Source organism: Carassius gibelio, chromosome A17 (genome assembly GCF_023724105.1).
Source record: "Carassius gibelio isolate Cgi1373 ecotype wild population from Czech Republic chromosome A17, carGib1.2-hapl.c, whole genome shotgun sequence".
Classification (NCBI taxonomy): domain Eukaryota; kingdom Metazoa; phylum Chordata; class Actinopteri; order Cypriniformes; family Cyprinidae; genus Carassius; species Carassius gibelio.
The window spans coordinates 23,081,105-23,101,968 of NC_068387.1; the positions used below are offsets into that span (position 1 = coordinate 23,081,105).

The following is a 20,864-nucleotide window of genomic DNA, read 5'->3' on the forward strand; positions in this document are numbered from 1 at the left end:
AGTTTTATCATACATCCAGAAAATACGTCATGTAACATGCACATTTGCTTGTGTGTGTTCATACACCAGCTGGCCTTGGATGGATATTATGCCATTAGATGTTGGCTGTGCTCCAGTGTGTTGTACTGCTATAAGGGTCGGTTTTGTTCCAGTTTTGCATTTCTCATCGAACTGCCATTGATTTTTGCCAAGCCATGCATGCTTTTGCGTTTGTGCTCTCAGAACCTGCCCGAGCGGATGAAGATGGATGAGGTGTATGCGTTTGCGTGTGTGTATGGAGCTGAATGTATAATGTTTCAGGGGGGGCTTTTGCCGGCAACGTTTTCCGCTCGTACTCGTACTCCTCCAATCCCAACCTCAGCCATTCACATCTGGTTGCTAGGCAACAGATGCAGCTCCGTTGCTTTTCTGTGGGTTCGTTAGCAGATTCTGAGCAAGCGTCTGGGAGGACAAAGCCTCTCTGTGGTCTGCCTGCTGATGTTAGCATCAGAGCAGTCGTTACAGCTCTCTGGAAGTAAGCATAGATACGCATCTATATTCAGACTAGAATCTGTGAAATTAATTTGTGGTTTCCTTCTGACTGTGCATTGAGGTTGAGTTCACAATTAATCACATCAAAAATATAATTTTAAAATAAAAATGAACACATTTTAAAACTTAATGCATTTCTATATACATAAATATATGTTTTTATTTAAAAAAATGTTAATAAAGCTTTAGACTGTTTTTAGAATATTGTAAGGAAATAAACTATCATGTTTAATATAGCTTGTGTGTACAGGGTTGTGCATAATTCAGAAATGAATTGAGAATTAATTGCAATTCAAATTTGAATGATAGATGGATGGATGGATGGATGGATGGATGTGTTCTGGTCTGCCAGCTCAACATGGCTGCGTTCAGCACTCTGTCTGTACCCAGTTAATGCCCATGACTCATCAGACTGGCAGACCCCAGATTCTACACAAAGACACGGGCAAGGACAGACACACAAACCTACAGATCCTACCGACACACTTTGAATCATACACATTACTCCCACCAGGCCTGAGGCCTGTCAAACAGAGGGAATTAAACATGACTAAGTCTCACAGTGTTCGTGTTCTTTGTAAACTTTTCGAGTGCATTGCAGTCACCACTGCTTCATATTTTTACAGAACCCAATGTTGTTCTTTGAGAAAATATTGTGGTAGAATGATTATTGTAGACCTTACAGACATAAATTAATAGTTCACCAAACAATTTAATACAATTCTATCATTTACTCACCCTCATGTCCTTCCAAACCTGTAGGACTTTATTTTATATGTGGGACACGAAATGTGAATAAGGACAGGGACTGTGAAGGACCCAAAAAGCACCATAAAAATATAATAAAAGTGGATTCATGCACAGTATTTCAAGCCCTCTAAAGTCATATATTATATTATATTATATTATATTATATTATATTATATTATATTATATTATATTATATTATATTATATTTTTTCTATGAGAGACATTAAACCGTTAAACTAGCACAGCTACATTACAAATTTTAGGATCATAATTTTTTTGTTGTTGAAAAATTAGAAGCTTCTTATGTTCACTAAGGCTGCATTTATGTGACTAAAATACAGATTTATATATATATATATATATATATATATATATATACTGTGAAATATTGTTACAATAAAATTTCTATTTTAATGTTAAAGATAGGGGTGTAACGATATTCAGACCAAACCAAAACAAAAAAAACAATGTTTTGATTGTCCATTCAGAAACAAGTATCTCAAGGAGTTGTGTAATAATTGGATGCAACAAAAATTTCTTCATTGACTCTCCAGGATAAAACCATATAATTCAACTCTATAAATTATATTGGTTACGAAAGTTTATTCAATTCAAGTTTATTTGTATTATATTTTTATGGTACAAATCATTGCAAAGCAACTTTACATTAAAAAAAAAGTTTCTATAATATTTTGCAGTAGCTTATCAGAGGTGATTGTCAGTTTATGTGCATATGTCAGAAATTTTCGGAAAAAATTAATTAAAGACTTATCCAAACAGACGATGAATTCTATTAACAGCAATTATTATATGATGCACTCACACTTGTAGCTAAATTTGGTAGTTCTATATGTTGTTTCAGGGTATGTTGTTTCACTTTTTTATCGTTAGCAGGACATTTCAATAGAAACATGGTTTATAACGCTATCTGTATCTTGTACTCAGCACTCTTGTACTCTCATTCACATGATCAGACCAACTCTCACTGTTACCATGGAGACGAGGCTGAGCTGCATGAGACAAAGACCTGGAAAACTGATGCGTGATTTTCTCTCTCGCACATGCACGCACACACACACACTTGTTTTTGTGAAAAGTGGGTTCATCCCATAGGCATAATGGTTTTTATACTGTACAAACTGTATATTCTATGGCCCTACACCAACCCTACCCCTAAACCTAACCCTCACAGGAAACTTTGTGCATTTTGTGCATACTTTCTCAAAAAAAAAACTCATTCTGTATGATTTATAAGCGTTTTGAAAAGTGGAGACATGGGTTATATCCTCATAAGTCACCCTCTCCTTGTAATACCTGTGTCATACCCATGTCATTATACAGAGTTGTGTCCTGATACGTCACAAAAACAAGAGCACACACACACACACACACCTCTTAAACAGTTGCAGTTTTTGTCCTTGCACTGAATGATTCATTGAATATTTGTAAGGATACCCTGTAAGGACACCCTTGAATGTCTCTTGTAAGATCAGAGAAAATCACATCGGTTGATGAGACAGGGTTTCATTGTGTGTGTGTGTGTGTGTGTGTGTGATCAGTGTCATGTCTGCGACCACTGCCGTTTGAGGATTCATTCAAGCTATTTTAGGACATGAAGGAATTATTGTTATAATTTTTTTTTACAGTAGTTCACTTATAAAGGACAATTTCTGTTAACATTTTCATACCCTCATCCCAAACTTGTATGACTCTCTTTCTTCAGTGGAGCACAAAAGGAGATGTTTTGAAGAATGTTCATGCTCCTCTTTTCCATACAAATGGAAGCCTAAAATGATTGTGGGCTGTCAAGGTCCAAAAAAACACCATACTGGCACCATGAAAGTAATCCCCATGATTTGTGCGTGGTCATTCGATAGCTTTATCTGGACTGTAATTCTTCTGTCATTTCTCAAAGGTCTCATAGAAAAGCCTGCGGGTGATGATAGAATTTTTATTTTTGAGGGAACTGTACTTTCATTTCATGACAACTTTAAAGAAAACAACATATTTTCTTTAGTACTGACGTACATCCGAGTAAATTTGATCAATAACATTATGATCTATAACGGATGAATTTCCATTTCGTGGTGACTTTAAATCCACTCTAACCTACTTTGTGGTCAAGTATCAGATATGTCTCAGCCTGTCATTATTATCCTTATTAACTCATACACGTACAACTTTCTAATCTCCCCAGCCATTGACGAATTTTGTCATTTCCAGACACTGCATTGCTTCCTGACCTCTGTCTCCGTATCATTGCCTCCCAGGCCGCCGAAGAACTGCATCCTGGTGAAGATCAGGAGGAAAATATCTTTCCCAGAACCAGTTTCTCAGCTGAAGCCGACATCAGCCAGGTACATTCAATTAAAAGCACATTTCAACCCACACACTCACTCGTAATGTAAAGGTCATTTCACAACCTGGTGTCCACCCTGAGGGTATCATCCCCGGTTTCCTACTTCATTTCCATTTGCATTTTGACCCAGCTACAAATGCCCATTCTCCACGTCTTCTCCTACACAGAAATATTGGCCATCAATGGCTGAGTGCTCCAATAATGAGATTTTCTGAGCCAGAGGGTGAAGGAGAATAACGTTTTCTTTAATTAACGAAGATCAGAGAATGAATGAGAGTTTAAAATATCATTCATGGGTTGGGAAAAAATCTAATTACAATACACACGGCTAAATTGGCCTTTCAGTGAATTGATATCGTGGGGGTTTGGTGCTGTATTGCCGATATCAGTCTTTGTTCCGTTCAGGAATTCTGCTCACATCACGGCTCGCTCAAGCATACACACAGAGACATAAGCCCCTTATATTTATCGCTAACAAGAAGCACAGGACGCCAGGCGTATTGGGCATTAGGCCGATTCTGTCGCTCGGTCGTACAAGGGCAAGGCGTCAGTTAACACCAAAATAGCAAAGCAGTCATTAGGCGGGAGGTGGAGGCAGGCAAATCTGTGCTGTTCTCACAGGCTTTTATGGAAGGCACTGGGAAAAATAGTTTTTATAATGAGAATAAGGAATTATGGAGGGGGCTTGCGCTCCAAATCACATGAGCTGTTCCACAGTGCCCCCTTCTGGTCTGTAAGGGAACATCATCCACAGATGAAGCCTCTGGTTAACAGGGGTTTTTGTGATGGCAGAAACATTACATTTGCAGCAATGAGCCAGAAATGTTCATTTTTCTTAGATATTTGGCATTAGAATTTGAGTGGTTGGATTTTGTGAGGTTTTCCTCAGAGATACTTTGATAAAAAAAAAAAAAAGTGAGAAAATGCTTATGTGCATTTTTGCTTAATACTTATACTTGGTAAAAACTGGAGGCTCTATGTCAGTGGCCCTCAGTGTTTGTGACTAATGAATATTGTCCAAGACCATATTCAGTTCAAGTGATATTCATTATTAATGAATACTGAATGTTTTCCAGTGTTCACTGTCTTTAGAAGTAATGACTTTACATGATTTTTTCAGTCGTTTGTGATTGAGATTTTAATAAATAAATCGTTTTTAATCACAGTTAGCAATTTCTCAGGAGTTTCTACCTGATGAAATATTTTTGAGCTTGACATAAAAATTCCCAAAAAATTTCTAGATCTAGATTTTCCAAGACTAACAACTACAATTGCTGACAGAGCAAATTAAAATAAATATTGTCATTTTACGTCTTGATTTGTCATCTTGAATATCTATTTAAGCTTATTTTAAAGCTGGTTTTGTCTTATTTGAAATAATTTGAAGTCATCTTGCAGCCCCCTGGTTTTAAACCACTGCTCTATGTTATTGTATAAAGGCAAGCATCACTGATTATTAGTGCTCATACTTAAAGTTCGAGATTTGAACAAACCCGTACACTAGCACTTAGTATTGAACATTATCTTGCACCATTTGTGCTACAGATGTGTCTTGTTAAATAAGTGTTTTTTACCTGGAGGATGACACAAAGGTTGAAAAAACATCTTGCACTGAAGGAGGGACCTGAGCTACGCTATATGTAGAGATCAGAAATATCGAAAAGACTTGCAACCTGCCAGAATACCCCAGCAAGAGAGCTTTTCATGAGCAAACATTACTCCTATTTACTTCAGATTATGTCAAAATCTAGTGTCTTGTGTCTCCTGGCAGTAGTGTGACTATAAAAAGTCCTTCTGACTCTTTTTATTTTGACTCTGTAATTGTTCAAATGGCAATTAAGATTGAAATTATGAATCCAGAAACACAAACATTTTCCAAACACTGCAAGCAATAAAAAATTCAAGCGCGCTGCATATAGTTAAGCAGTTTTTCGAGGACTGGCATGTGTTCGGCACACTTGTAGTGTTCCCAGTGATCAAATAAAGGCCACAGCTACTTAAGTCTAGACCCTGATGAACAAGCTCTCTCTCTCTCTTGGACTGCAGGCACGGATCATCGCCAGCTCCTAAAATGTCATTCCTCTAAGTCTCCAGTGCCTCAGCTTTGGCTCGGTCAGTTCTGATGGAACCATAAACTTCAAACGGGCTCAGCGCCCGACTGGCAGAATGCATTTCTCTCTCTTTTTCCTCTGGCGGCCGGCCACTGGAAGTGAGCTAATCGCTCCTTACACAGACCTCCCTGAGTCCTGGCCAAAGGAATCTGAACATTATCCAAACCAATGACCGAAATGTTGAAAGCTGGCTTGCGGATCCAGAGATGGAATTATACAAGACAAACATCCCCCTTTCTCTCCAGCCACCCTTTCTGTTAAGACTGTAATGACCGCTGTGAAACTGCACACAGACTAACATATGTTTGTCATTACCGCACAGCACACGGTGTACGCTTTTATTTGCTGTCATTTGTGTTGAAAATGCAATGTCTGATCCAGTAAGCTGTCAGGGATATTTTTGCTGTAATGGATTGTCAGTAAGTCTCCCAGAAAGCCATATGTTTTAGTATATATATCATAAAATCGCTGAGACTCTGAATTCAGGAAACAAACAGTGTACTTCCAGACTCTCCTATGGAGCTCAACGGGCAGCCGTCTCCTCCAGCTGCTCGGTATCACGGCCTGGCGTTTCCTCCACAGCCTTCCCAGTGCACCCCTCTGACCGAGCACCATCCGGCAGAGAGAAACCCTGGAGAACAGGCTAGCAGATTGGTGAGACTCCACTATCTGTGCAGATGTCATCTGCTGCACAGATACAACAACAAATATGTCATGGTTTACACCAAAATATTAGGCAGCACAACTCTTTTCAACATGAATAATAATAGGAAATGTTTCAAATCATCATGTTAGAATGATTTCTAAAGGAAAATGTGTGACACTGAAGACTGGAGTAATGATGCAAAAAAAATTCTGCTTTGCATCATAGGAATAAATTAGATTTGAATGAGATTTTTTTTTTTTTTTTTACAATATTACTGTATTTTATCAAATAAATGTAGCCTTATTGAGCACTTATCTCCCATTTGAAATGTATGTTTTGTAAGTCACTTTAGATAAAGCATTGGATCTACTAATTGACTTTTTGCTTACTAATTGAATGTTCAGACCTAAATTTGGTTATATTTTTTGTTTCATCAGTCGAAGTATTGATTGGTTGGATTGCTAATATCATGTTTTCATCATCATAGCATAACATAGCATAGCATAATGTGTTTTCATCCCTCTCTTAGGTTGGAGCAACAGCTCATGGCCAGAATGATCACTGGAATATTCCCTCAGCCCGTCCAGACTGATCCAGCAGCCAGCCAATCAGAGACAGAGAATAGTGTGACATCAGGCATTGCTGAGAATGGTTTATTTCTATGTTTATAATTGTGACTTTAGGCCTCACAATGAGACTTTGTCTTATTTTAAACTCTATGAATTTGGCGTTAAACATATTTGAAAGCTCCCAGTTTAGTAGCTATGAAGTTTGTCTGTCTGCGGTTTAACCATCATACATCATCACCAATTTACAAGTGTGTCTGGTCAATGTTCAAAATCAAATAATGCATGACATAAACCAGCAAGAATGGTCGAGCTGCACCAGGTTCCAATCTATAAGCTCATCATTTTGATTCATAGTGTTTATGAATGAGAGCAGTGCATTTGTCAAGAGTGTCAGCACGCATCAAGATTGTATTTCCTCATTAAAACACGATTGCTTGTGCTCATCCTCTCTACTCCTCCTCCGCTCGATCCTTCCATCTCCTTCGCGTCACTTCTGCTCAGTCGGCGAGGAGGTCCTGCCTCATTAATTCTCGCTTTCATTTAATAGGAAGATCAATGATGTATCAAATTTGCAGAGGAGGCTCGCAGCAAACTGTTGTCAGCATATTCCCAGACTGACTGGACTCTTCCTCCTGTAGAGGAACTGTATATGTGTTTAAACGCAAACAAAAGGAAACGTGGCCCCTGCCAAGAATGTCAGTTCTGTATATTAGTTTTTTAATACCACCGGCCCAAAATGCTTACGGGTGCGAGAATTCAAGAGTAGGCTGGATGAGAGGTAAAGTGGATATCAAATTGGTTATTTAAAATTACTTTGCTGGCAAACTCAACTTGCCAGAAGAGCATCATGGGAAAACTTCTGAATGTTGTGGGAATGCCAGATGTGCAGGTATTAAGTGCATGCGTTGTTATTTTTTGGATGCACATTAAAGGTTGAGCTCTTTAAATGGATGTGAATTTTGATATTAAACAATAGCAATGACCTTGTTGAAAGTGGTGATAGGTCAGACCTGTGGCCTAGCGGTTTTAGATCCAGGTTTGAATCCAGGGATGTGTCCTTTTGCTCAAAACACATTGCATTTCTTTGTCAGTAAAACTGTGGTAAAAATAATTATTTAGTAAGCATTTATCAGGGCCATAAAGTTATGTAATAAAAAAAAATCATGCTAGCTCAATAATCATTCATTAGCCCTGTCAGAGGACAAGAAGTGAAAAAAAAAAACCTTTAGCTGTACGCTTTTATTTACTTTTTACTGTAATCTTGTTAACAAAAGATGGCAAACCATGTCCCTCATACACCAGCTGATTCTCTCTCTGTGTGTTTGTGTGGGAGTGGAGGCCGCAGGGTTTAGTGGGCTTCAGGTGTGTGTGGACACAGGGGTACCAGTGGACTCTGAGCTCATAAGACAGTGTGTAAATGAAGTGCTGGCTGAAACCGCTGCAGTAATGCTGGGACAGAGAGAGATGCAGATAGTGCCCGATGCCCCTGTCTAAACACAGGTGCTGGCATCTAAACACTCTCATTCATCCATGATGATGATAATACTTTTACTACTCTAAATGTGGTAATATTGTGCTAATATTGCAGCTGGTGTCTACAGTACCAACACCAGCATCCACTCCTGAGCCAGACTCGACAGAGCTGCTGTCAGAACCCCTGATCTTTTCAAGCGTCTCTCTTCAGCTTTTTCTTCCAATGAAAACCATCAGGGATCTGCTTTATCAAGTCTGACAGTAATTTTAATGAACATACCGAATCAATCATCATCTATCTGTAAAAGTGTTTACAGACATCGCTTCAAACATCCTGCATTTGTTTCAGGTCCAGATAGGTTTCCTGTGGGCACACCGGCTACCAGACCAATCCCACCCACACCACGATGGCCACACCCTCACCTCCTCCAGCCAATCAGAGCCCAGATTCAGCCAGCCTGCAGAACCACCCGTGGGGAGGACCAGAGCTCCCCCTGGAGGAGGAAGAACCGCACAGCGAGAGGCAGAAACAGCCTTCAGCATCAGTGTACGTCTAAATATTGTTGTTTCATTCTGCTTTATTCTTGCATTAAAAATATTAAGCCAAGGTAAATAACACATGCACTATTCATTTTATTTGTGTAGAGAAGCAAGGGGCGGTATTAAAAGCTATCATTCAAGCATTGGTAGAATTATGTTTGAGCTGTCAGTAGAGAAAGTGTTTATTTTTTTTACTTACTTTCTGTTAGTAGTAGAAAATAGGTAGTATTTGTGTCTCTAAATATAGAGTAGTTCTAGTAATGACGTTTGTGAGGATGTGATATATAGGCCCACAGTGCCACCTGCTGTTAACAACAGTAAATACATGATGTCAACTTTTTATATAATTCAAATATGTAAACAGGACCTTCACATTACCTTATTTTATTTAAAAAAAAATCTTACATAGCTCATGTCTGATATGTCAAATTTTATTAGGACCATTTTCTGTAGTAGGTGGACATTAACATTAAAATTATTTTTGTGCCTTACATTACTGACATATTTTGATTAGTAGGAAGCAGTTGTAATTTAGTATTTCATGACTGTTTTCTATCCTCTCTCTGAATCTAAGAAGTAAAAGCTGTTGCTGCTACTTCACCTTTAAGACTTTTACATGTAAATGACTGTTTTCATTTTACATGGTCAATGGTTAGTAATGTTTTGCTTCTATGTCAGTGTAGACATGGAGGAACATGTGCCTTTGCTAAGCGTTTCACTCACTAACGCTGTCCTTTTCTCACACACGCAGTGTAACGTCAGTAGCCCAAGAGAGTGATGAGGAAGAATCAGTCATCCATTCATTTCCACCTCTCCCCTCCAAACCCAAGACTTCCTCACCTCCTCTTCCTCCTGTGAGCCAGGAACCTCCTCCTTCTGCCCCCCTCGAATCCTTCTCTTCCTTGCACTACACAGAAGAGAGTTACTCTAGTTCTATAGTGAGACAGTCACGGAGACACAGATGCCAGCCAGACACACATCTCAGGGAGAGCTGCGGCTCACTCAAAGCCAGATGGAGGCAGTCAGAAGTACACGATCGGTCCAACACACACTCACACAGCCAGACTGATCCAAAACCACACTGGCTGCAGAAGCAGCTGCCCTCTAAGGACAAAATGGATGAGGAAGGAGTCCTTCTGTCTAATGTGATGACCAGCCTGAACAGTTCCCTGCATGGAGTCCAAGATATGGTAATTTATTAAGCGAAAAGTGGAATGAAATAATAAGACTGTCGTGGTTAAACATGAACTGACAATTTCAGCTTGGGGTTTGAGATTTCAGCCAGAGTTTAGAGGTCCAATCCCAAAGAGAACTGGGGAGACAGCTGATATAACAATCATCTGTGATGATTAGGATCGCGAAAACTGCTAAATCTGATCAGTATTTCCATTTCATTTTGGATTGTGGAAGTGTAGAAAAAACCTCATACAGTGATAGAATTCATTATAATTGTTAAACAACACATTGTACATCACAAATATTTTCTTTTTAAACATGAAGAAAAAACTAAGTAATTGCTGTCAATGTTTTATAAAAGTATTGTAATTATTGTTCTTTTTAATTATTATAGCAACAAATGTGGTTTTATTAACAAAGTTCGGGAGAAGCACGATCAGATAATCATCCAATTTGGTACAGGTGCATCTCGTTTAGCTAATCATCTTATAGCACGCACGCGTATATATATCCAGTCTTCCTACCTCCTGTCCCACGACAGTTTTTCGGCATATCCGCCGAACACCAACAAGCGTCATCGGTCAGCTGCTCTTCTCGCCAAGCCACACGTTGTGGCCAAAAGCTCGTGCAAATCCTTGAGCTCGCCTCACTCGGCAACACGATTTTCTCGCCAGGACCGGGCTCTATTATAATGCTGGATCGCAGCCGTGCTCCAGTTCTCCCCGCAGTAAACCTCTCTCGCTTTTTCAGCCGTGGCGCAGTTCGATGCTGCCTCCACTAGCGGCGAAGACCGTGCGTTGTTGTAGTGGCATGTCGTTCGTGAAAGAATCGTTTTTTCGAATGAATCTTCTAGGCGAACGAATCGTTCTCGGTTTACACTCATTCATGAAGAATTTTTCAGAGTTGTCATCCACAATGAGCGAGTTTCATATGAGTCTCAGAGATCGAGAGCTCTCATTCGTGAACGAAAGGACTAAACCGGTATACATGTCGAGTTGATTAAACAGATACATGTCGTTCGTAAACGCAAGGAACTCTTATCAATTTTGTTAAGATGAGAGTAAACCGGGTCAGTTAGCCATTTAGCATGTCAATCTTGCAAAATGTAAAGCGCAGTTATAGGTACTGTGCACATATTGTTTACATATTTAGCATACAAAAGATAAATTCCACGTTTAATCCCCGATTTATGAACGTGAATATATAGATCAATATATGAACCGTCTGACCAAACAATTAAAATGCTAATCATGCAAGAAAACCTCGTGATTTGCTCATCTGAACAATTTAAATAGACGTTATATATAGAATGCGCTTATGAAGACGCCAAAATTTGTTAAACGGCGTTATGACTTAACTCTGTCCGATGACGATGCCACTTTTTAACCACGAAGCAAAGGCTTTTTGCAGAGTTGTCATCCACACCGAAATGTCTAAAGACATTACATTTGCTTTACTGTGCATGTTTAAACCTCACTGAGATGATACAGACATAAGTTTCATGCAATTATTCCGGCAGGATCAATTATTTAGGGACATATTTCACCATTTACTGGCATGATTATTCAGAATTTTTCACGCTACTGCCTCGTGTTTGGCTGCAGAACAACAAGTGTGAGTAAATTTTCTATCGTCTTTTTAGGACTGTTATATGAAAAGCATGCAAAGTAAATGTCTTTAGAAATGGCTTGAATTTGAATTACTGCAATTAACGTTACTGCTATAGACATGTCTATTGGTACAATGGTTTATAAAACTAAACATGCTACATTGTTTCAAAGCCTCTATTTTCACAGTCCATACTACAACAGGAAAACAGCATCCCAAATTTATCTGCTCCGGAGGCTGTTTAAAAGGGCCCGAAGGCCAAAACAAGAGGAAAAGATGCTTTTCCAACAGGACTGTATTAATTCAGACAAGGTTTGAGCAATTGTCAAATCAGCCAACAACTACAGCAGCCAAAGCAAGCATGAAGCTACTTTTACTTGCAACACGGGCCTGCACATCTCAGTATTTCCATCCTGTTACTTCTGCTAGCAGTGCAGGCTACACAGGTTCTTCAAGACATCACACACCCCAGCCCCTTCCCACGACCCACAGCTACAGCAGCTGAAGCAAACGTGAGGCCGCCTCCATTCGTAAACGCGCCCTCAACTCTTCCGCTCCCTCATGCTACTAACCATTTTTCTGTTCAGTGGCCTCCAGCTCCAGATTTGCCAGAAGGCAGAGGGTACCAAGACCTATTATTGGTCAGGCCGATTATTTCATTTATTTATATATCTATCTCGAACCCTCTTCAGCCAACCCCTCTAACGCCAGCTCATCCCCTTTCACTAAAACTCCTAATCTACCATAGCTAACTCTCCTAACATGCCCTATCTATCTGTAATGGTCAATCCTCACTTCAGCCATCCTTCCGCAGGAGCTTTCTCTGTATCTCCCCACCGCCGCAGCATTGTCCGCTCCCGCAGGAGCCTTCTCTATATCTCCCCACCGCCGCAGTATTGTCCGCTCCTGCAGGAGCCTTTTCTGTTTTTTCCTCACTGCCGCAGCAGTCTCCGCTTCCGCAGGAGCCTCTACCTATATTTCACCACTGCCGCAGCAGTGTCTGCTCCCGCAGGAGCCTCTACCTATATTTCACCACTGCCGCAGCAGTGTCTGCTCCCGCAGGAGCCTCTACCTATATTTCACCACTGCCATAGCAGTGTCTGCTCCCGCAGGAGCCCTTTCCATCCTTCCCTACTGCCGCAATTCTCGCTGCCGCAAGAGCCTCAAAAATAAATAAATAAATAAATAAATAAATAAAAATATATATTTTATGTCCATTCTCCAATTCAACCTCATCAGGCTCGCTTTTGTCTAACTCCGGAACGCCCAATCTAAATTCACGATGGACCCTCATTTCATCAACGACTCTGGTATAAAAAAAAAAAAAAAAAAAAAAAATTAATCGAGTAACAAAATGTGTTGTTGCTTAATTATACTGATGTGCGCATGCACAGTAAATCTGATGGGTAGGATAAAATGTCAGGACCCCGGACCTTTATTTAGTCGGGTTGACGTACCTTTTCAGTTCTGTGTATGTGATGTGACGCTAGTTTTACTTAAAGTCAAATGCTCATGAACTGACTGTCAGAGCAGTTCTGGAGATGTTGTTCATGTGTTCAAGTCCTCATTTAGTGAGACAGCAGACGCAGAAATTACCGTGAGAGTAATGCGCGCTTCAGTGTGTGTGTGAAAAAGGAAGTCGCGCTCCTGCTCCATTCATTAACAGAGACACACAGAACATGCAGGATTTACATTTAAACACTGTTCCGTCTTAATATTTAGAGATATTAATTCGTGAATCGGATGTAAGTGCAATTACCTATTTTGATTAATTCATTCAAAAAAAAAAAAAAAAAAAAAAAATTCATTGCGAAAGAACCCGACGTGAGATTTAGAATAAATTAAAAGAGGCTTCGAAGCAGAGGAATTTGCCTACATCATTTTTTGTAATCGCGTTACTCGAGGAATCGTTTCAGCCCTAATCTTAAGCAGCTCAAAAGGGGCCTCTCACATAATCCGATAGATGCCCTCGGTTGTTGTTCATCAGACATTTAAAAAAAAAAAAAAAAAAAAAAAAAAATTTATATATTCCTCCTTAAATCATGTTGTGTACTTGAATAATAGAAGCCTCTCAGTTATCGTTTCTTCGGCCAAAGTAAGGGCCCTCCAGCCATCGTTACAATCTCCTTGCCTATTTCAGCATCGGACAGGGCTCTCCCTTCCGGTGCAGCTGGGCAGTGGCTCCCTTCGGTCGCAGTGTGAGCCTTTCATCTGTCATTGAGTTGCGCTGCGCGCTCAGCGGCAGATGGGGGTATCCCTCCCGGTGCAGCAGAGCCACAGGCCCCCTTCGGTCGTTGTGACAGCCCTCCATCCGATGCATCAAATTAAGCCGCTTATACAGTCGCAAGGGGGACTCTCCCTTCCGGTGCAGCAGAGCCGCAGCTCCCTTCGGACGCAGCGAGAGTCCCTCCATCAGTCGCGTTTTCTTGCCTACTCCGTATCGGACGGGGCTCCCCTACCGGTGCAGCAGACCCACGGCTCCCTTCGGTCGCAGGGTGAACCCCCCGTCTGAGTTATGTTGCATGCTCAAGGGCGGACCGGGATCTCCCTCCCGGGGGAACACAGCCGCTGGCTCCCTTCGGTCGCAGCAGGAGCCCTCCATCCGATGCATCAAACCGTTCCTCGAATCTTCTTGCCTATTCTGCATCTGATGGGGCTCTCCCTTCCGGTGCAGCAGACCCACGGCTCCCTTCGGTCGCAGGGTGAACCCCCCGTCTGAGTTATGTTGCATGCTCAAGGGCGGATAGGGTTCTCCCTCCCGGGGGAATAGAGCTGCTGGCTCCCTTCGGTCGCAGTGAGAGCCCTCCATCAGACGCATCAAGCCATGCCTCGCTTCGCAAGGGGGACTCGCCTTTCCGGTGCAGCAGAGCCGCAGCTCCCTTCGGACGCAGCAAAAGTCCCTCCAACAGTCGTATTCTAGTTAGCGTCAATCAGGGCTCTCCCCTCCGGGGCAGCACTCCTGCTGCAGAGTTGCGTACCCCCTACGGAGGCTGGGAGAACCCTCAGAGGCAAAAAACCGTGCCTCCATAAACCCGCAATGGGGGACTCCCCCTTCCGGTGCAGCAGAGCCGCAGCTCCCTTCGGATGCAGCGGGAGTCCCTCCAACAGTCGCGTCTCTTTGCCTTCTCAGCATCGGACTAGGGCTCCTCTTCCGGTGCAGCAGACCCACAGCTCCCTTCGGTCGCAGTGTGAACCCCCCATCTGAGTTATGTTGCATGCTCCACGATGGCTAGGGATCTCCCTCCCGATGGGGTACAGCCGCTGGCTCCCTTCGGTTGCATTAGGAGCCCTTCATCCGACGCGCCAAACCGCGGCTCGAATCTCATTGCCTATTTAGCATCTGACGGGGCTCTCCCTTCTGGTGCAGCAGACCCACGGCTCCCTTCGTTCGCAGTGTGAACCCCCCGTCCGAGTTATGTTGCATACTCTATGGCGGCCAGGGATCTCCCTCCCGATGGGATACAGTCGCTGGCTCCCTTCAGTCGCAGTGAGAGCCCTCCATCAGATGCAACAAACCGCGCCTCGTACTCAGCCGCAAGAGGGACTCTCCCTTCCGGTGCAGCAGAGCCGCAGCTCCCTTCGGAGGCAGCAAGAGTCCCTCATTTCTTGATATCTGGCATTGTGCTCCTCCCATAAGCGGCATGTAGGGCTCGCTGGTAAGACGTTGCGAGCCACAGCTCTCGTCGAACACTGCACGGGCTCTCCAGGTCGCTCTGCATTTTCTTCCCAACACGCATATTTTGGGGGGCAACTAAATTTTATCTCTCTGGCTGCTGTCCTATGGCTTTAAGCTTCTTTTGGGGAGTTATTTGGGTTCGGGCTATGCTCCGGGCCCGGACCCCTCCCCCAGGACAGCACGCCAAAATATGCCTACTATTTGCCTTCAGATTAGATGTAAGGGTGAACTCGTGAAATGTGGTTTTATTAACAAAGTTCGGGAGAAGCACGATCAGATAATCATCCAATTTGGTACAGGTGCATCTCGTTTAGCTAATCATCTTATAGCACGCACGCGTATATATATCCAGTCTTCCTACCTCCTGTCCCACGACAGTTTTTCGGCAACCCTCCTCCACCCCAACTCCTCACTTCTAATCTATTTATCCCAAATTGGGATAGGGGGAGTTATTTGGGTTCGGGCTATGCTCCGGGCCCGGACCCCTCCCCCAGGACAGCACGCCAAAATATGCCTACTATTTGCCTTCAGATTAGATGTAAGGGTGAACTCGTGAATTGTATATAAATTTTCTCTCAGCTTCCTGCAAACACTAGTTTACGTCTTATGGACAGATTGCTATTTCTGCTCTTATCCAGTAGGTGGTGCTAGAGGCTGTTTAAAAAAAGGACAGATGATCACGTGATAATTGATCTCTCTTTCTCAGAGATGATGGGAGGAGGAGAGCAGTGGAGAGGTCAGTGAGGGTCAGAGATTGTGCTGACTGGAAACTCACTCATGGATCAGCAGAGATACACACAGCTCAGGACCGCTGAGATCTCACCACACACTCATCAAAACATCACTCAGGCAATCAACATGCATAGACTGCACTTTTACAATAGTCAACTTGACTCAGAATTTATAGCCTTTTTTACGTCACTTGCCTTAAGCAATAACAGTTAAGCCAGTGTGATATGTTAAAGGTTTCTATGTATTACAAACACATACACGTCATTTCACTTTTTTATATTGTTTTTCCTGTCGCCATCAATCTCTCTTTTTGCCCATCAACTCCTGCAGCCATTTGGGTGGCCACGTCCTCTTCCTGTATGGCTTTGGCAGTGTAACTGGCCCTCTGTGGGTCATCTCTAATGGGGCATGTCTCACATTACCGGTGATATTTGGACACAGGGAATGAAGTTGTTTTTGCTTCAGATTCTGTGTGTGAAAGAGCGAGCTGAGGCTGACACAGGGGAAGGAAGGCGCTCTGGATACTTCATCAGGGAATCACTCTGAGCGTCCTCTTACACAGCCTGTGAACAGCGTCCAAACACAACCGCAGAGACGCTGTGCTCGCCCCACTAATTCCCTTCGCAATGTGCATCCTTCTGCTGAAGTTACAAATGAATCTAAAGTAGAGATCGACTAATAATGGTTTTTATTTAATGCTGGAAACTAAGATGCAGAAGTCATCAATAGTTATTTTATTTGTGATCTTAAATGCAATGAATTCCATCAGTAATAAACAATTTCCATTATTATTGATGGAATTTTATGGTTATTTATTAGTTATTTACTTGGTATTGCATTGAAAAGCAAAATAAATAAATAAAATGATTACTACATATCAGTTCGGCATTAATAATAATAGTTATAATAATAATAATTGTTACTATTCTTAATATTATTAGGGAATATCAAATCATTCACAGTTATTATTATATTTAGTTAAGCAGAAGATAGCACATCAAGAAGGGGGTTATAATCTTATAATTATCATCATCATCACATTATAAATTAAATATGTATAATCTCTAATATTTATTGCATTATATTTATGGTTACGATTTGCAACCTAAAGACTCATAAATGTATTTTAATATTTATTTTGGGCTGTGTCTAACTATCTCTTGCTCTAAATGCAGTACATCTCACAAAGGTTTATGGGGGGATTCTAGCGAAGAGTAAAATCTTTGTTGAGCTTATTTTGGAGTAAATATTAGTTTCATATCATGTTCAGACTTGAAACGCTGAATTTTAGTTTATGAATAAAACCTGTGTTGGGCTTATTTGGAGTCAATATTAGTTTTGTATCGTGTTTCAAAAGTGAAATGTCACAGTTTGGACTGTCCAAAACCACACTGAATTTATTTTTTTTGTAAGTCAGTAAATGTTATTAAGCAGAGATGTTTTGGAAAACACCAATCTGCCTTTGAAATGTTTGCAGTTAGATGTTAAGTGTACTCAGAGCTTCTGTCCAAAAGTGTGTGGACGGTACATGTAAATTATGAGTCCCAGGCAACAGAACGCCTGTGTTGAATCCAAACCTCTTCCTGTGTTGGCCTAAACCAATATTTACTCTAAGCCAAGATTACTCTGCTCACAGTAAAAAGAGCGCAAGTATTGGTTAGAGACTAGTGTTGCCAAAGAAAAAACACACACCCCAGCAGCACGGACAAGAGTTCATCCTTGACGAAGCAAGAAGTGAATGCTATTTTGCTTCCTTCTCAACTGCAATACAGTCCATATAACAGGGAAAAAATCTAAGCTGCTTGAAGCATCACGTTCAGCCTGCCGAGACCATTGTTGAATGTGTTAACATGTTACTGCTATCAAACTGCATCTATATTTCACAGAGAAAGTCATTGCTTGTCAATGAAAGATTACTATTGAAACCACAGACATTTATTATAAAGGGTAGTTGATTGTCTAATGATTAAAAATGTGATGAAACTTTGATTAATATATATTAATCAAAAGTCTTTATGCACATCAGTGTTGCATTTATTTAATCAAAATACAGTAAAAAAAAAAAAAGTAATATTGTGAAATATTATTGCAACGCAAAACAACTTTTCTCTTTAAATGTATTTTAAAATGTAATTTATTTAAAAACTGGGATATAGTTTTTCCTGCATTCTTTAATGAATAGAAAGTATTTGTTGAGATGGAAACCTTTTTTAAAAATGTAAAACTGTTTACTGTCACTTGATTCCTTCCTGTGTAAAAGTATTTTATTTTATTTATTTTTTTACATCTGACCCCAGAAATATGTACTTTGTATACATATTATATTGATGAATTGACAGTGACAAAATTCTATAATTATTTATTAAAAATATGTTTCAATAACCACAAAACCAGTCAAAAAAAAAAAAAAAAACTTGTATGGGTCAAATTTATTAGTTTTCCTTTTATTCCAAAAATCATTAGGATATTAAGTAAAGATCATGTTCCATGAAGATATTTAGTAAATTTCCTACCATAAATATATTAAAACTTAATTTTTAATTAGTAATATGCATTACTAAGAATTAAGAATTTTAATTTGTACAAAATTCAAAGGCAATTTTGTCAGTATTTAGATTTTTTTGCACCCTCAGGTTCAAAAGCTGCTAAATATTCTCAGCTAAATATTGTTTGTATTTTTATAGGTTTGTATGTTTTAGATTTTATTCTATTCATATATGTATGAGATGACTGCTTTTATACAGTCGCTGGTTCTGCCCCTCAAATCTGATTGGCTGAGCAACATTCCAGAATGTTTATATTAATCCAACAGTACAGGGACTTTTAACTTTCAGACATACTGAGACCCAGTATTGCTCTTCTGCGATTGCTTAAAGGGATAGTTCACCCAAAAATGAAACTTTTGTCATCATTAAATTATCCATCAGTCAATGGGAACCAGCAGGTGTTTGGTTACCAACATTTGAAAAAATATCTTCTTTTGTGTTCAACAGGTTTGGAACAACTTGAGGGTGAGTAAATGATGACTAGAGGTGTGCGATACCGCTAGATTTGGTATCGATCCGATACCAAGTAAATACAGGGCCAGTATCGCCGATATCGATACCAATACCGATACTTTTTAATAATTAAGGTGGATGCGTCTTCAACCTAAATCTAAATGAATTTTCATGACTTTTAATTTGTTGTTGTGATTTGCATTTTGGGTTATTAATCAGTACTACAAAAGCTTTTGTTTAGAAACAACTTTTGGTTACTTCGGATTTATTTAAATAAACAAAGTTACAAAATACAAATTCTCTTTTCAAGTAGCATGTTAATAAAAAAATGTTTCTCCTCTTTAGTGCACTTCTTTTAAGGATTTTTTTTCTTAAAGTCACAACGTTTTACTTCACAATGTAAAACAAATTCTCCTTATACAAAATTCCTGAAGCCGACAACTTCCACTATGGAAAGAGGCTGCAGCTCCTTCACAATCATTTCTGATAGGCGCCTTGTAATATCCACTGCTCTTGGAGAATCAGCTATTGATAAAATAATAAAAATAATTAAGTCTGGTGCACATCTAGGTGAAGTTTAAATATAGAAACTAGTATCACTTTCACAGCTAACACAAAAAGGGTAGATCGGCCTGAAAATAAAGCCATACAACGCTCCTCTTTCTCTCCGCCTCTGACTGACTGCTGTTAGATATGCGCGGCTGAGCGTGCGCGCGCCTGACTGCCGGTGGTAGCGCTAGTGGTGAGCCATGTGACGGTACAACACAGGAGAGGGGGCGGAGAGCAGTGTCGAGCACGAGCAGCACTCTTAAGAGCTTGCTCTGCTCTGTGACAGCAGCAGCATTTTGACAAACACGGCCAGGTCGCAAAACGAGAGAAACTGAAACTTAAGTATCGATATTTTCCCGTTGGTATCGATCAATACCGATACCAACATTGGTATCGATATTATCGATATTATTATCGATCTGCCCACCTCTAATGATGACAGAATTTCCATTTCTGGGTGAACATATGAACTTATTTAAAAGTTATAACTTATTAAAGTGGTATGTGAGTGCCGGTTTTCTATGCAGTATTTAGTGATATCTGCTCAGGCATGACCTTTGTCCCTACTCTTCTCTTTATCGCAAAAACAAAGCGGTCTCTTTAGTAGTGTGTGGAAACTCCTAAGATCCTCATTAACCCAGAATTCTCTGTAGGTCACCCATGTGTGGGGATTTTCCCCCCCGAATGAGGGAGACTGAAATAATCCCTCTGCATACAGTGTCCCTGTCCTCCGCTATTGTTCTTGTCTCATCTCATCTCCTCTCTTTTTTTTTTATTTAGAGTTCCCAGATGTCACAGGCGGTTCACAGACCTGCACCAATCCTGGTGAGGCAGTACCAAGAAAAAGAGGAACCAGGTACAAGTACATGTACACACACAGTACTTAATGTGTAGAGTCAAGGGAGGTCTGAAAAAAGTTTGTGTGCTCCTAAAAGTCGCTAAAAAAACTGAAACTAGTCAAACTGTTTCCCGGGGTCTTTAAACGGGCTGCTAATCCAGGTGCCTGTTAAATGAGTAAAAGTTAAGGGTTAAATGGTGGCTAGGATGTTCTAGGTGGTCACTAGGTGTTTGCTGACTGACCCAAAACTCCAATTTAATTTTAGTCTGTGATCATTTTTTTTTTTTTACTTTATTTTTTTTTTTTT

General features: G+C 40.6%; 1 protein-coding gene across 4 annotated transcripts in view; it reads left to right on the forward strand.

Annotated features, from left to right (window-relative positions):
* LOC127933275 (protein TALPID3-like) overlaps positions 1-20,864 on the forward strand; it is a 29,439-nt gene continuing 8,575 nt past the window's right edge. For 3 of the 4 annotated variants that reach the window (XR_008147479.1, XM_052530126.1, XM_052530124.1), the window contains exons 1-8: positions 1-514; positions 3,552-3,638; positions 5,687-6,405; positions 6,927-8,466; positions 8,555-8,700; positions 8,789-8,986; positions 9,731-10,169; positions 20,500-20,575. Coding sequence is in view for 3 of the 4 variants with exons in the window: in XM_052530126.1 (XP_052386086.1) it covers positions 8,847-8,986; positions 9,731-10,169; positions 20,500-20,575 (655 nt within the window). In the remaining variant the exon portion in view is untranslated. Of the gene's footprint in view, positions 515-3,505; positions 3,639-5,686; positions 6,406-6,926; positions 8,467-8,554; positions 8,701-8,788; positions 8,987-9,730; positions 10,170-20,499; positions 20,576-20,864 lie in introns of those variants that run through there. The other variant, XM_052530125.1, reaches the window with a different exon arrangement.